The sequence below is a fragment of the Denticeps clupeoides genome, chromosome 14 (assembly GCF_900700375.1).
Source record: "Denticeps clupeoides chromosome 14, fDenClu1.1, whole genome shotgun sequence".
In the NCBI taxonomy this organism is placed as follows: Eukaryota; Metazoa; Chordata; class Actinopteri; order Clupeiformes; family Denticipitidae; genus Denticeps; species Denticeps clupeoides.
Window position 1 is genome coordinate 19461264 of NC_041720.1, and position 15378 is coordinate 19476641.

The 15378-nt window shown below is 41.9% G+C and overlaps 1 protein-coding gene across 2 annotated transcripts; it reads right to left on the reverse strand.

Annotated features, from left to right (window-relative positions):
• Window positions 1–9338: 9338 nt before the first annotated feature.
• On the reverse strand, window positions 9339–15235 carry matn3a (matrilin 3a). Of its 2 annotated transcripts, XM_028953310.1 has the most exons (6): window positions 14837–15235; window positions 12381–12956; window positions 11271–11396; window positions 10463–10561; window positions 10289–10358; window positions 9339–10190 (listed from the first exon to the last, which is right to left on the reverse strand). In XM_028953310.1, exons 1-5 carry the CDS (start codon window positions 14979–14981, stop codon window positions 10303–10305), a joined length of 1002 nt encoding a protein of 333 aa, XP_028809143.1. In that variant the 5' UTR covers window positions 14982–15235; the 3' UTR covers window positions 9339–10190; window positions 10289–10302. The 2 variants fall into 2 exon arrangements, with proteins under 2 accessions (XP_028809143.1, XP_028809142.1); XM_028953309.1 differs by lacking the exon at window positions 14837–15235 and having other exon boundaries at window positions 12381–14483.
• Window positions 15236–15378: the final 143 nt, after the last annotated feature.

The window sequence follows — 15378 nt, forward strand, 5'->3', positions numbered from 1 at the left end:
GATTCAGAGAATCTTGAACAATCTCTGTAAGGGCTAAGGCTGGAAAACCATACTGGATGCCTGTGATCTTCGGACCCTTAGACGGTACATCACATACAGGAATGCTTCAGGGATGGAAATCACAAAATGGACTCAGGACTACATTGTTGGTGAATACAATCCACCGTGCCATTTGCCGTTGCTGGCTAAAACACCGGCAGGTCAAAAAAGAAGCCATACCTAAACATGATCCAGAAGCGAAGGCATTCTCTCTGGGCCAAGGCTTAGTTCAAATGGATTGTAGTTCTTTTTGTAAAACTGGGATGCCATGTCATCCGGACTAAATAGGACAAGGACAACCCAAGTTGTTATTAGCACTCAGTTCAGAAGCCTACATCTCTGATGGTATGGGGTTGCATGAGCTTCAGCTCCACTTGAACGCCTGCAGATTGTATGGGGGCGAAGATGTAATCGGAAGCTGCTGGATGCTCTGCATGGCCCGCCAGGTCTTGCAGTGGGCAGGGAGCATCACTGCAGGCAGTGGTGAGCATGTGGGGAAGGTGGGTGGCGACCACTGTCTCCTCAGTCACACATGGAGGTGGTGTAGGGCATGTGTAGTGAGCTGGTATCAGTGGCTGCTGGAAGGGGTGGATGTTCTGTGCAGCAGACAGGGCACTGGGGCTGCTGACTTGCCATGGCTCAGCTCATCAATGCACGTTCTCTGTCACACAGATGGCCACCCCGCCACGTCATGACACTCTCCAAGGGCTGGCCTTCCAGCAATCCCAACTGGCGACTACACAATCAGGGGTGCTCTTCTTCTGTGTCTCTCTCTGGTCTCTCCTGTCTCTGTCTCTGTCTCATTATTTGTTTGTTTTTTGAGCTGAAGGGGAAATGAGGTGCAGAGACGGGACATCATAAAGAAAACCTGGCACAAGGATCGGAAACTGATCTGAAGGCATGTGACAATAATGTCAGGAAATAACAAAACAAACACAAGATATAATGTTTGGTCAACATCCATGCTGTAACACCTACTGGATGATCTTAATGGAATCCTGATCAATCGACCCTAATTGGTTTCAGCTTGGATGGACCAGGACTCCATAATCAGGTGCACTGTCACTGGCTGTGTGAACTCAGCAGCTCCTGAGCATTACAATATGACATTTTGATACAAAGTGTACAGTGGATTCAAAGTGGGTAGTGTACAGCTTGTAAAGTGAGTACATAGTGAGTACATCCCTAAGTGAAAATGTCCAAATTGTGCCAAAGTTTAAATATTAAATATTTTATTATTTTCCAGCACCACCTTAACTCTTTGAATGAGTTCACTAGAGCTTCAGCAGCAGCAGCTGTTGGGTGACTGTTCGGAACCGTGACAGACCCCCCATTCCACATTTTTTCTATTTTGGGTACAAATTGATAGGGTGTGGGTAAAAAAAGCTGGGAATGGGGGGGTAGGCAAAAAAGTCAGTGCAAAAATAAAATTATGGTAAGGCATTTATCAGACGTGATTCATAGGTGATGTTGTGCTCAAAGATCCCACTCCCTTCTACCACTTTATCTTTTTCCCTCCTCCTGAAATGCAAATAGATGCCTGAAACAGAAAAACACATTCTATTCAAGGGGGGCGAGGTTGGCTGGCAGTTGATTCATGAGTGTTGGTCAACCTTGTTTTTCTTCCATTCAGGAACAGGGTTCAATCAGCTTCTTAATTTTCAGGTTTGAAAGAGGATAAAGCAGTACCTTAATTAACACACACAATGTCTGTGCAACACACATGCAGTGACCTTGACTGTCATCTGCATCACACAGCTATGAGGAGAAACAAACAAAAATGGAGCAACAGTGACAACTAGTGGGATCTTAATGGAAAAATGTCAAATATATTTCTTATTCTTAACCAATATGCCAGTTATTACATATGCAGTGACCTACCCTACATACCCATTGTGTGTGTGCATAATTAAAAGAATACCTTATCCCACCTAAACATTTGTGGCTGCAAGGGGTGTAGGTGTTTCTGATCCTCTGTCCACTCAATATTGTATTGAAAAAGTGCTAGATAAAACAGTCACGGCTGCTACCCCAGCTCCAGGCCCATAGAGGGCACGCACGCACACCCCATGCAAGCAAACCAGAAGGAGGCGGGACCCAGGCCCAAAAAATAAAAATACGGTGGCAAACACCACAAACTCATTGAAGCCTCGTCTCAGGGTTCAAACCTTGCCAAATGATTGCCTTTCTGAGTACCCCTTCTGGATTATCCTTGCCCTTCTCTTCGCCCTTGATGAATCCCAACCCTTGCAATGCACCCGACGATTATCTCGCCTTTGTCTGCACCACGCTGACGGCTTCTGGTACAAACCGTTTTTGCCTGACTCTTCTCACCCTGCCGCCTTGACACTCCAGCCTCCCATGTTGCAAATTTTTGACCCAGTGCCGTCTCCTACAGCGGCTGCAAGTGAAGCAATTCACAGACGTCATCACATGGTTGCTCACGTGATGACACAGCTCACCAGGCCAGCACTGGACTGCGACACCCCACTGCTGTAGAAACGCGACCCCATCTGCTGCTCCTTGGAGACGCGCCACTGAGCATGTCAGGACCATCACGCAACAACCCCTGAGGAACCACATGCAATTAGGACATGCCTGCATCCCCAATCTCCTATGGCTGTTCCCCACATCCCCACAGCCATCCAAGCATCAGGGCTGCTATAACACCACTTTCCTCGCCAAAAACTGCACCTGTGTCTCTGATCCTGAACCCTGATAAAAACAAATAACATGACAGTATGGCCAGATAAAAATAGAAAGATAATGTAAATATGTAGATTATGAGTAGTTAGATATTGTTCCAACCCAGTAAAGAACTAGCAATATATTATTATAGTGGAATGGTGTTCATTATGATCGCTGCACCTCCGTGCTCCCCAATTACAATGCTATATAGTTAAATTAACTTCTTCATCCTCCCTGGTCTTGGGACCAGCACCAAGAAATATTGTGTCACGTGTAGCCCCAGTGGCTGGGTTTATACAGTAAATTATGATATAAATATATTAGTATTACACCACCATAATTACACAGTTATGTAAAATTAAAATTATGTACTTATAAAATATAAATAACATATTTAAAGTTGAGCTTTATTATCATTTCAGCTACACACGTGTAGTGAAATGAAAAATTGTTTCTCCGGAACCTGGTGCTACATTTAACATTTGAACAATTAAACAAAGTTACATACTGACATAGTGCACATATGCGACACAGACAAACTAGGCTACATAAAGTGCAAACAGGGGTAATACTGCTGTGCAAAATAGAACGGTGCATTAATAGATAATATTGCAGATACAGTTGAAACCAAAAGTTTACATACACTGTATAAAAAGACATATAACTTTTTTTTATTATTGTCTGATAATAAATCATAAAAAACCCTTTCAGTTTTAGGCCCGTTCGGTTTCCCAAAATAATTTCCATTTACTAAATGTCAAAATAATGTGTGAGAGAATTTTTTACAGATTTTTTTATTACTTTCTTCAAAGTCAAATGTTTTTATACACTAAGGTTACTATGCCTTAGGTTTTGGGAAAGCCCAGATGATGATTTCATGGCTATGGAAGTGTCTGATAGTTTAACTGACACTACTTGAGTTGATTAAAGGCACATCTCAACACACTGCTTCATTTTGTGACACCAAGGGTAAGTCTAAAGAAATCTGCCAAGACATCAGGAAGAGAATTGTGGACCTCCACAAGACTGGTTCATCCTTGGGAGCAATTTCCAGATACCTGATGCCAGATGCCACGTACATCTGTTCAAACAATTATACACAAGTATAAACAACATGGGAAAAAAGGCAAAAAGGCATTGCTCCAAAAGCAACATAAAATAGCAAGATTACACTTTGCAAATACACACAGGGGCAAAGACCCTAATTTCTGGAGACATGTCCTGTGGTCTGACGAAACAATTATTGATATATAATAATTGGCCATTGGAGGTAAAAGGGGGAAGCCTTCAAGTCTGAGAACACCATCCCAACTGTGAAGTATGGAGGTTGCAGCATCATGTTGTGGGGGTGTTTTGCTACAGGAGGGACTGGTGCACTTCACAAAAGACATCAGCCAGGAAGTTAAAGCTTGGGCACAAATGGGTCTTCCAAATGGACAATGACCCTAAGCAGACTGCAAAATTGGTTACAAAGTTGCTTAAGGACAACAAAGTCAATGTTTTGGAGTGGTCATCACAAAGCTCTGATCTCAATCCCATGGTCAGAGCTGAAAAGATCTGTGAGAGCAAGGTGGTACACTATTGAGTAACACACATGCCTATGAACCAGAAGACCCAGGTTCACTTACTACCATTGTGTCCCTGAGCAAGACACTTAACCCTAAATTGCTCCAGGGGGATTGTAGCCTGTAACTACTGATTGTAAGTCGCTCTGGATAAGGGCTTCTGATAAATGCCGTAAATGTAAATGTGGCCTACAAACCTGACTCAATTACTCCAGTTCTGTCAAAATTCCATTAAACTGTTGTGAGAAGCTTGTGGAAGGATACCCAAAGCATTTGCATCAAGTCATACACTTTAAAGGCAATATCTACCAAATACTAAGCAAATGTATGTAAACTTTTCAGAAAAAGTTCCTTTATTACTAATAAAAAATACTAAAAAATCTGTAAAAAAATATAACTTATTTTGTGAATCCGAATGGACCTAAATCTGAAAGGGTTTTGTATGATTTAATATCAGACAGTAAGAAAAAAAAGTTATATGTCTTTTTATACAGTGTATGTGTCACATGATTCCACCCATGTGACCGGGAGCAACACGGAAACGAAGTAACATTCATTCAGCATTCATCAACTAGACTCTTCTTCTTCCTCACCCACACGTCCCACATGTTCCCACAGTCTGGCTCTCCCGGAGGGCCGGAGCTGCTACCCCACTTCCCCGATCACAGATCACTTTACTGCTCTCGCTGCTGACTGGCCCCACCACGGAATTGGCAGCGGCGCATTTGAATGCCCCCCACTTCCACGTTGCTGACTAATCCAGCCTATGTGGCAGAATTAAAAACTATGTTCTGCCATCCGGTTGGCATGGAGGACATTGCATCACAGCTCCAGGGTTCCTCATCCGTCAGTCAATTCACCACAAGATTCCGGACCCTGGCTGCCAAGACTCTGCTGGACGCCCATTTATTATGAAGGACTGGCCCCGTGAATCAGCTAGGAGATGCCAGAGACGTATGACGCCCTGATCCAACTGGCTCTACGTATTGACCGCCATCTGCTGGCTCACCCGAGAACTACAGCTGCAACTGCGGTCGTGCACCGGACTCCCAGACCCCCTCCATCACCACCTCAACCCACTGTCACTCATCCAGACAATCAGGGCGAACCACGCTCACCAATCAGGAGAGACAGAGGCAATTTTGGGAATACCTGTGTGCATACTGCAAAGCACCGTCCCCACACACCCGGGCGCCTGTCATGGCTGCCCACTGTTGCCCACTGATGGGTTAAATGCAGAGGACAAATTTTACTGTGTGCACCATATGCTGTGCTGCTGTTTATCATAAGTGACAATCACTTCACTTCACTTAAAGCAAAGAAATTGGCAGTTTGTGGCAGAGGCGCTCCAGAACGGCACTGGGCAGTCTTTGTCTTGAAGAAGGATGGTGGACTGAGGCCCTGCGTCGGCTATCGCGGCCTCAACAAAATCACATTTGAAAATCAAACACCAACATCATCAAGGATAGATTACTGCAATGCATTACTGTCTGTATGCTCTAGTAGGTGCATGAGTAAACTCCAGCTAGTACAGAATGCTGCAGCCAGAGTTCTAATTAGAACTAGGAAATTTGACCACATCACCCCAGTCTTACAATCACTGCACTGGTAACCCATCAATTTAGGATTGACAACAAAATTCTACTTTTGACCTATAAAGCTCTAAATGGTCTTGCCTCGCAATACCTGAGTGAACATTTAGTACTTTACGACCTGCCATGCCCCCTTTGATCAATGGGTGCGGTCACTACTGGTACCAAAAGTACAGAAGGTCACAGCTGGGAGCAGATCCTTTTTATATAGAGCTCCGCAGTTGTGGAATGGCTTGCCAGTCAGTATCCAGGACTCAGACACAGTATCAGTGTTTAAATCCAAACTGAAAACCTGTTATCTCGGGCCTTCTGTTAAAGGCCCAGACACTCATTTCACTTCATTTTGACACAGTGTCAATTATAAAGTCCAGTCACCCTGCTAGACACAGACAGTGTTAAATTCACCAGCCTGGGACCCTGGGAGATGCGCTGCAACGCAGCGGGGAGTCAGTTCGGGATCTTTGGGAAGCACCGGGGCAGAGGAGAACCAGAGGACGGCGGGTTTCAGGATGGTCCGGGATCTTGGACTGGACGGTCTTGGGCGGCAGGAAGGTAGGGGAGCATGGAATCCCGTCTTAACCGATGGGCCAGGCAGGTTCAAGGTCAGGGGCAGGCAGAGGTCGTAGCCAGGAAGTTCTGGTTGGGGTTCTTTCGTGGTTTTCCAGGGAATCAGGCAATTCTCGAAGTCGTGGGCAGGCGAAGATCGGATTTCAGGAATTACAATTATCTTGGGGCATGGGTAAGAGAGCTAGCGCCTCTGGCAAGTAAACTCATACAAAGAGCGGGCGTGTCTCCTTGGGGTTACCTCACTTTTATACTTGCCACCGCCCGCTTCCATTTCCTCTTCCGGGTCGTCGTCTCCCAGGCTGGTGAGGCACCCTCTAGCGGGCTGGAGGCGCGTTGGCCATGACAGTAGGACTTATTTTTTCTTATCACAATCCCTGCACTGACACCATTTGCAGGCTCACTCTACCCTGGAAGGGGGTCCCTCTCTGTATCACTCCTTCCCAAGGTTTCTTCCTTTCTTATTTTCTCTCTCCTAGAGTTTTTTTGTGTGGAGTTTTTCCTTGTGTGCAGAAGGGTCAAGTGTGGGGGGTGTAAACTGTAGGGCTTGTCAAACCCCCATGAGACATACTGTATGTGATTTTGGGCTATATAAAAAAAATTTATGTTGTTGTTGTTGTCATTGCCACTCACCACCACTGCCCTCGTTACCCTCTCGGGTGCCAAGTATTTTACGAAGCTGGATCTGCACTCTGCATACAATCTGATCCGCATTCGAAAGGATGACGAGCGAAAGACTGCATTCATCACACCTACTGGTCCCTTCGAATCATCAGTCATCCCCTTTGGACTGTGTAAGGCACCCGCCGTCTTTCAGCAGTTCATAAAAAAAAAAAACGCTCTCCATGACATGCTGGGACGGTGGGTGTATGCCTACCTGGACGATGTTCTTATCTACTCACCTACTCTGGAAACCCACATCCAACATTTGAGAGCAGTCCAAAAGAGATTGCCCACTGGCTGTACTGTAAGCTGGAAAAATGTGCCTTCCACCAGCGCTCCACCACGTTCCTGGTCTTTATCATCCCACACCCCAGGGTGTGGCCATGGAGCACAAGAAGCTGGAAGCAGTGGCATTGTGGGGCCTACCCTTGATGCTGAAACAACTGCAACGGTTGGGTTTGTGAATTTCTATCGTCGCTTCATCCATGGCTACAGTACAGTTGCAGCCCCACTCACTGCCCTCACCAAACCTTCAACACACCCTTTTCACATGACACCAGATGCCATCCAAGCCAGAATCAAAAAGCCGACACCCTGTCCTGACAGCACGCTCCCTCATCATCTGAACCCAAAAACATCCTTCCCTCCCACCGCATCTTAGGCCCTCTCATGTGGTCCCTGGAGACTAAGGTCCGGGCCGCCCTCTGTTGGTCCCCTTCACCCTCTTCCCATTCCTCGTCATCCCTGGACCCACTTCACCTTGGATTTTATCACCAGTCTCCCCGAAGCCAATGGAATGACCACCATCCTGACCATAGTGGATCGCTTTTCCAAGGTGGTCCACTTGGTTGCCCTGTCTGTCCTACTGTCCTCTGCCACCGATTTCAAACGGCCATATTCGTCACATCATCCCTTCATCCACAGGCTCCGGATCCGGCGCCGGCACAAATCACAGACGAGGGACCCGCTTACACAGTTGAATGGATCATCGACTCTCGTCGCAGGGGTCGGGGGGGTCTAGTATCTGGTGCACTGAGCCGGCTACAGGATGAAGGGTCATTCAAATGGTTGGAAGAGTATAATCGTAGGGTACAAAAGTGAAAGTGAAGTGATTTCTAAAACAGTTGAAGCTTATTGAGAGTTCTGTGAGGGAGACGGTGAAGTAGGGAGTTCCAACAAACGAGAAATGACAAGAATGTTAACTGGGAGGGGGAGATAGAACAGTTATCAATATCAACTGAAACACTTTCAGTTTTGGAAAATGTTAATTTAGAACCATAAAGAAGGATTTGGTTTTATCACTGTTTAATTTAAGGAAATTTTATGAAACCCCTTTTTTGTCAAGCAATCAGTGAGGGAGGAAGGTGGAAGATTGGAAGGGGGTTTACTGCTCAGTCTCTAAAAAAAAAAAATTGATTGTCACATGTGATACACGGTGATTTGTCCTCTGCATTTAACCCATCACCCTGAGTGAGCAGTGGGCAGCCATAACAGGCGCCCGGGGAGCAGTGTGTGGGGACGGTGCTTTGCTCAGTGGCACCTTTGCGGATTGGGATTCGAACCGGCAACCTTCTGATTACAAAGCCGCTTCCTTAACCGCTGGGCCGCCACTGCCCCCACGAGGCCACCACTGCCCCTCTCAATATCTTTCATAAATGTGCAGTATCTTCAGCTTTAAATATGATGTAGGTTGTGTTTCTGAGATATTTTGAGAGAACACAAAAGATAAAATTTCTATGAAATCTGATTATTACTGAATCGGCTGTTTCTTGCTTGACCTTTAAACGCAGTAAAGAATTTCTGCTGGAACAGAGAACGGCTTACAGACCTCTTGAAAAAGGTACATATTTTGATACTTGCTGTGAGAATTTGCACAGACAGTCAAAAAACATCCCTCTTTAGAGAAAGAGTAACCATCAATCATCACATATGTTGTAGATCCTAAACCAAGGCAACTGCATGTGATATCAGGGGATGGGCTTGTTGAGTTAGTAGGTGTCATGTTTAATAATAATATAAATTTGTTGAAGAGAGAGAAATGCAAGCATTTATAATAACATTCATGTCTTTTAGAAAGTAAAGAGCAGGATATGTAAAGACAGGTATTTTTTAATTAAATCACTCATAAATATATTTGAAACATGCTGAGAAAATGCGGTAGGTTGAATGTCAATTTCCAAAAGAAATGCTGTAAAATGACTGAGTGCCATATGTCTGGGAGGTCAGCTTCTCTGTCTATATTTACTTTAGTGTTCATGAAAGGCCACTGTTCTCCCTGGAAGGGTTGTGGGGTTGGCAGGTCATTCCTATAAATTTCAGGGCCTGAGAAGATTTCTTTCAACACATCTTGCCATTCAAGTGTAAAAGTAGTGATAGAAAATATAACATGTGCTCTCTAGACCTATAATGCAGAGTGTGTTCAAAGTGAAATTGGAATCATTGTAGTCAGGGTTATACATTTGTAATGAAAGTGAAGTGATTGTCATTGTGAAAGCACAGCACACTTTTAACACTCAGCATGGTTCTTTGTTAAGTGGCATCTCAGTGGCACCTTCCTAATTACAAGTGCGTTTCCTTACTGGCTAGGCCACAGATTCACTTCACTTCACCACAGATTTACCATGGATTTGCTGTGTAGCACATACAGGTTTAACTACATTCGTTCCTAATGCATACCAAGAGGTCTGTCTGAATATTGCTTTAATAAGGCATTTCATTGGACATGATCCTTTTTATTATATGCATTTTATACACTCCTAGACTACATTTAAAAATACGCTCTTACAAACTAACACACACACACACAAACAAAACTTTTTTACGTAATTATGGCTAAATGCTTTTTATAAATCCTGAGCAGCAGGTCACTTTTGTGAGGTTCTAAATCAGAATGAATAAAAATAACATTAATAATGTTGTTGGTAAATTTTCTTAAGGCACTTTTAATGTACTATGGTGCAGGATATCAGCAATGCTAACACAAAAATATTTAATAGATATATGTGGTCTGTCAGGGAGAGAGGGAATGAGTACTGCTTCCTGTTCTTTGTGGCTGAAAGTCAAGCAGTCCAGAATGATCCTGGAAAAGGTAAAATAATACAAATTCAGACAAAGTGAGTAATACTTTTTACATGGCTAGCGTTCAGCAAAAATCAACATTAATATCCCTCTGCTCACCAAGGCTTACATTCCTAGGCCTGGCCCACCATATTCTCAAGTTGCTCCACTTTCCGGATGACGGCTGCTAGTACAGAAGGAGTTATGGAGATAAGTGTACTTATCTAGGTATAAGTGTACTTATAAAGGTATTGACATAATTACAGGATGAACACAGGGACGCTAGAAGGATATGTTTGGCAGTGAGATCCTGAAGTGAGGCTTGCGTCTGCTTCTGGAAGGCCAGTCTGGCTTCACACTTACAGGGGTCTTCAATAACTTCAACCTTCATCTCTTACAACAGGAATACAACAATAATTTTAGCATCCAAAAGTAACTGAATACAATAATTTGAATCTATTTGCACAGATTGTTTAGTAGGTAGAGGAATGTTTCATTAGACAGAAACAGTGGCCACAAGACAATGTTACACATTTTCTGGGAAAATGTCATGATGAATCAGTTAGAAATTGATTTAAACTCAAAGAGAAAGAACAATCATGACATTGGGAAAGATCATACACAATAACAGTTGACGGGTAAATGACAAAGGACTGATACATGCTGTTAAACAACATGCATTGTACCAAACCCCTTCTGATTGGGTCCATTTATCTCTTATAAGGCTGGTAATTTGTAGCCCAATGAACAAATGTTGTGCTTGCCAGTCTCAGCTTGGTTAGATTTAACATGCTGACTATATACATACCAGTCCTAATTTAATTGTTCTCCCAAGTCTGAATAAACCATTTTCAATGAGTGCAAGATTATTTTGGACACTGACCAATCAGAACATAGTGTAACAGGAGACTGACCAGTCACTTCACAGCGAGGTCTGACATGTTAAACATTTAAACAAAGTAGCTTTACAAATCTTGTCCAAATTGAGACATTAATTGTGACAACCTCTAACTCCAAATTGTCACATTACTAAAGGGTGTTATATGTCCTGTGGTCCATTCCTGAACTAGACTGTACTAGACAATTTTTGCACAGTTCTTACTTTTCAGTGAACATGTTCTCTTGTCCTCATTCAAGATATAGCCGTTCCGACACTGGCAGTAATAGGAGGAGACGTTGCTGACACATATATGCTCACAGTCATGTCCCATGCCACAACGATCCAGACCTGTAATGAGCCATGGTTAAGGGTTTGGGGCAGGGATGCTACTGAAGCAGCAATATGGTCATCACTGTCCACTGCACTGTATAGAAGTTATATCTGTAGGTTAAAAGCTTAGGCCAAAATACATGACTGTTACTATTAAAAGCATTAGCTGGTTCTTGCCATTGCATAGTTTTCTTCTGCAACTTTTTGTGAAAGCTAGCATTTTATTGCTTGTTCCCTGGTTTACTAAAAAAAAAAAAAAATAGGACCATAATCATTGATTATGGAGTGGTGATTTATGATCTATAGCTTCACTGAGGTGAAAAGCTCTTATAGATCATGAAAATAATTACAGTATTGCAATGACCATTAATGTTAAGGAAAATCTTAACAGCTTGTAAGAGATGCTGTGTCTTTGAGAAAGAATAATATGATTAAAAAATAAATAAATACAAATTGTTATTGATTATACATTACAGATAGACATTCTGAAAGATTGTCTATCTGAAAGATTGTCTATTCTGAAGATACTTTATGTTTTATGTTATGTTTTGGCTATAGCCATGCTTGATGATGTGCAGATATGCTAAGTTGCATCTGCAGATTTTGTGTGTATTTTCAATAGTACAGCATAACGTGCCAACAATCAACAGGTTTAAAAGGTATAATTACAAAATGAAAATTACAAAGCATTATCAAGTAAAGGGATATGACTTTTAACATGTCTAAGCACCAAAAAACTTAAGATAGATACTGCCTTCCCTGTAGCCGACTTCAGGGTTGGTTTATATGTAGTTTTTCTTTAGAGTCCCTCAAGCCTCTCTTCTGAGTAAATGCCATCATGGATGGTGCATTTTTAACAACTAAATTGTAACAATATTTTTTTTTATTTGACTTATAACATGGCTGATATGTGTTCCATTAGAATCCATATATTTGAATCCATGTTTACCAATAAATTAAGAAGTTAAGAAGTGAATATATTGATTTCAGTCATGCTCCTACCACAGAGTGTCTCCCGGAACTTAGAAGTTAGCTTTTCAATGACACCGTAAGTCTCCACATAGAACACATGATCATCCAAGGGATTGCTGGCCATGAGACGCAATGAACGCATGTCGGCACGGTCTACACCCACAGCATAGATTTCGATCCCTGAAGCCCTGGCTGCTGCAGAAACTTGTTCCACCTGGTCTTGGGGACGTCCATCAGTAACAATAATGGCTACTTTTGAGATGTTTTTTGAACGGGACCTGGCTCCTGACTTCTCAGTGAAAGCTTCATCCATGGCTTTCTTGATGGCCAGGCCTGTCATGGTGCCAGCTGCAAGTGGCTCAATACGGTTAATGGCCTGCTTTATTTTGACCTTGTCAAGGTGGTCTTTGAGCAGAAACTCGATCTTGACAGTGCTTGCGTAGTTTACCACAGCCACACGTGTGGCATCTGGTCCAATATCCAGAGTGTCCACCATATCTACCAAGAAGATCTTCACCTTCTCAAACTCAATGGGCCGCACACTGCGGGAGCTGTCAATAATGAAGACCAGGTCCAAGGGGCGGCTTGCACACTGGGAATCTGTTGCTGGAGCCGAAAAGAGGAAACATGATTTTTGTAGGTCACTGGACATTTTAGTTAAGTACAAAACAGAACAATAAAGTCCAAATAAACTTTTTGTGATAGATGTACAAACTCTCAACTGATGACTACAAAATGGCAGGTTAATGTTAGAAAGTGAAAATGTTAATGTGGTAGTTGATGTTTCTTTGAAGGGCATGTGTTAGTCACATTCTATGCTAAACATAAATGTTTTAATCACGTTTTATTAGTATTCTACCTGTCTCCACAGCCTTGGTGATGAGTATGCTTTGGGAACTAACAGGTGGTTCAGTTTGCAGGTCCTTCACCAGCGACAAAGTAGTGGGAAAAGTTGAAGATGGTAGTTGTGTAGTCACTGGCAAAGTGGTCACTGGTTGAGTAGTAAGACGTGTGGTTTTGGTCACTTGTGCTAGCGTAGTCTTGTCAGGTTTGTAAATTTGTGGTGTTGCAGGTTTTGGGCAAACAACTGGTGGTGTCAGATCTTTGATTTGAAGTTGTGACATTGGGACCACTGTTTTTTTGTAAATGTCATCCTCTGCCCTGGGTGGCAGAGGATGTTTGAACTGATGATAAACCATTGTACGTTTAGGAACTGTGACCTGGTGGTGTGTTACCAGTGGCAGGATAGGGAGGGGTCCATGGTATACCACTGGTAGAAACATCTTCATTTGCTGGTGGTGGTGATGTAGATACCCATTAAACCTGTGATTAGTGCCATGAACTATTGGCCACCAGAAAGGAGAAGTGATAAAGCAAGTTATTCAATAGTACCTGCAAAGGGTGTAGGTGAGTGATGTTTTTTGGCTCATTTCTTAAATGTTATCTTGTTTAGCTATTAGGCAGTTGAATATTTGCAACAACAATTTCATGCTAAATGAAAACTGATGGATATGCTACTTAGCTGAAATTCACCAATTTCTATGTGAAATATACTGTAACACAGAAGTACAAATAAAGATACAATACATAACTGGTCAAAACAAGCATATTTTAGATGTATTTCACTCAATTCCCTAACATTTACATATAAAAGCAAAATAAAAACATGTTTATACATGCAAACATTATCTCTAAAATTGGTGTTATTTAATGCAAGTATGTATAACCTTTGGAATTTAGAAATTTTATTTATATACACTACTAGGTTCAGGGTAATTTTAAATGATTATATTTTTTTTAAGAAGAAAATAAAAAAAAGGAACAAAGATTGAAATAATGTTATAGTCAAACAAACATTTGCTGATGCACTAGTTACTAGAGTAAACAAGACGAGGTATAAAGCTTTTCTTAATCAGTGCAACTGTTTCCAGACTAAAATAATTGAAAATGGTTTTCTTATAACGAATTAAGCTTTAAAAGTGACAGACATGGGTTAACAAACACAACATTCTGCTGGAATTCAAAACTAACAATTAGTTCCAACTGAATGCTGTTTGCTAAAGTTTCTCTCTACATCATTAACAACAATTTCAAGCTACCATAGTCATTTACAACATGAACAATTTCTGCACTAGTTTTACCAATTAGATGTCAATTGTTTCCCATTCACTAAAAACATATTTCTAAAACCACCCTAAACTGTAAAATGGTAATGTGTTTCCTTAATCTTCCATAAGTCATGAAATATATTTTACACAGAATCTTTTTTTTTTTTTTTTTACACGCCATTCTAAAATAATTGCAAGGTGTGAAAATCTGGTATATTGATATATTGTAAATATAAGCAATTTGCTGTTTGAGAGCTTAAGAAGCCATTTTCATTTCACTGTCATCAGTTTCAGAGTATTACTCATTACATAAAAAAATAGAGGCCGTTTAAACCAACATCATGCCTGGGGTTAATTCTGTTAATGTTTCAGACCTACCAGCTGGATTAAGGATTCTCTGAGGAGGTCTGACAACAGATTTCTGACGAGCAGCATTCCTACTCTGTGTGTTGTAAGTCCCAGAGACCTCCACCAGAATAAGCAAGAGGCAACAGATGAAAGATCCCAGGAAAAAAGATTTCATTGTGCCTGTCTGTCCTCACGTCTGCTTCAATTCCTGTTCAGCTTCATACATTCCTGACCCTGGTATATTTCTGACAACCACATATAAAGACCTCTGGCAAAGACACGTGTAAAAACTTGGACCAATCCCCATGCAGATAGACTTTCTTGATGTAGCAGATTATTTACACAATATCAGGACTGGATTCATTTTGGATGTTTAAATGAGATTATAATTCCATACCGAAACACACAAAAAAAAAGTCAATCATGCCATTTACACACAAATTCAATACATTTGTACACAGTGCAGTTCTACATGATCTGAATAATCCTTGTAAATTTATGTATATGTGAAATTATGCATAAATGAAGATTATAATCTTCAAGAACATTTCAAGATCTCAGAACAGAATAAT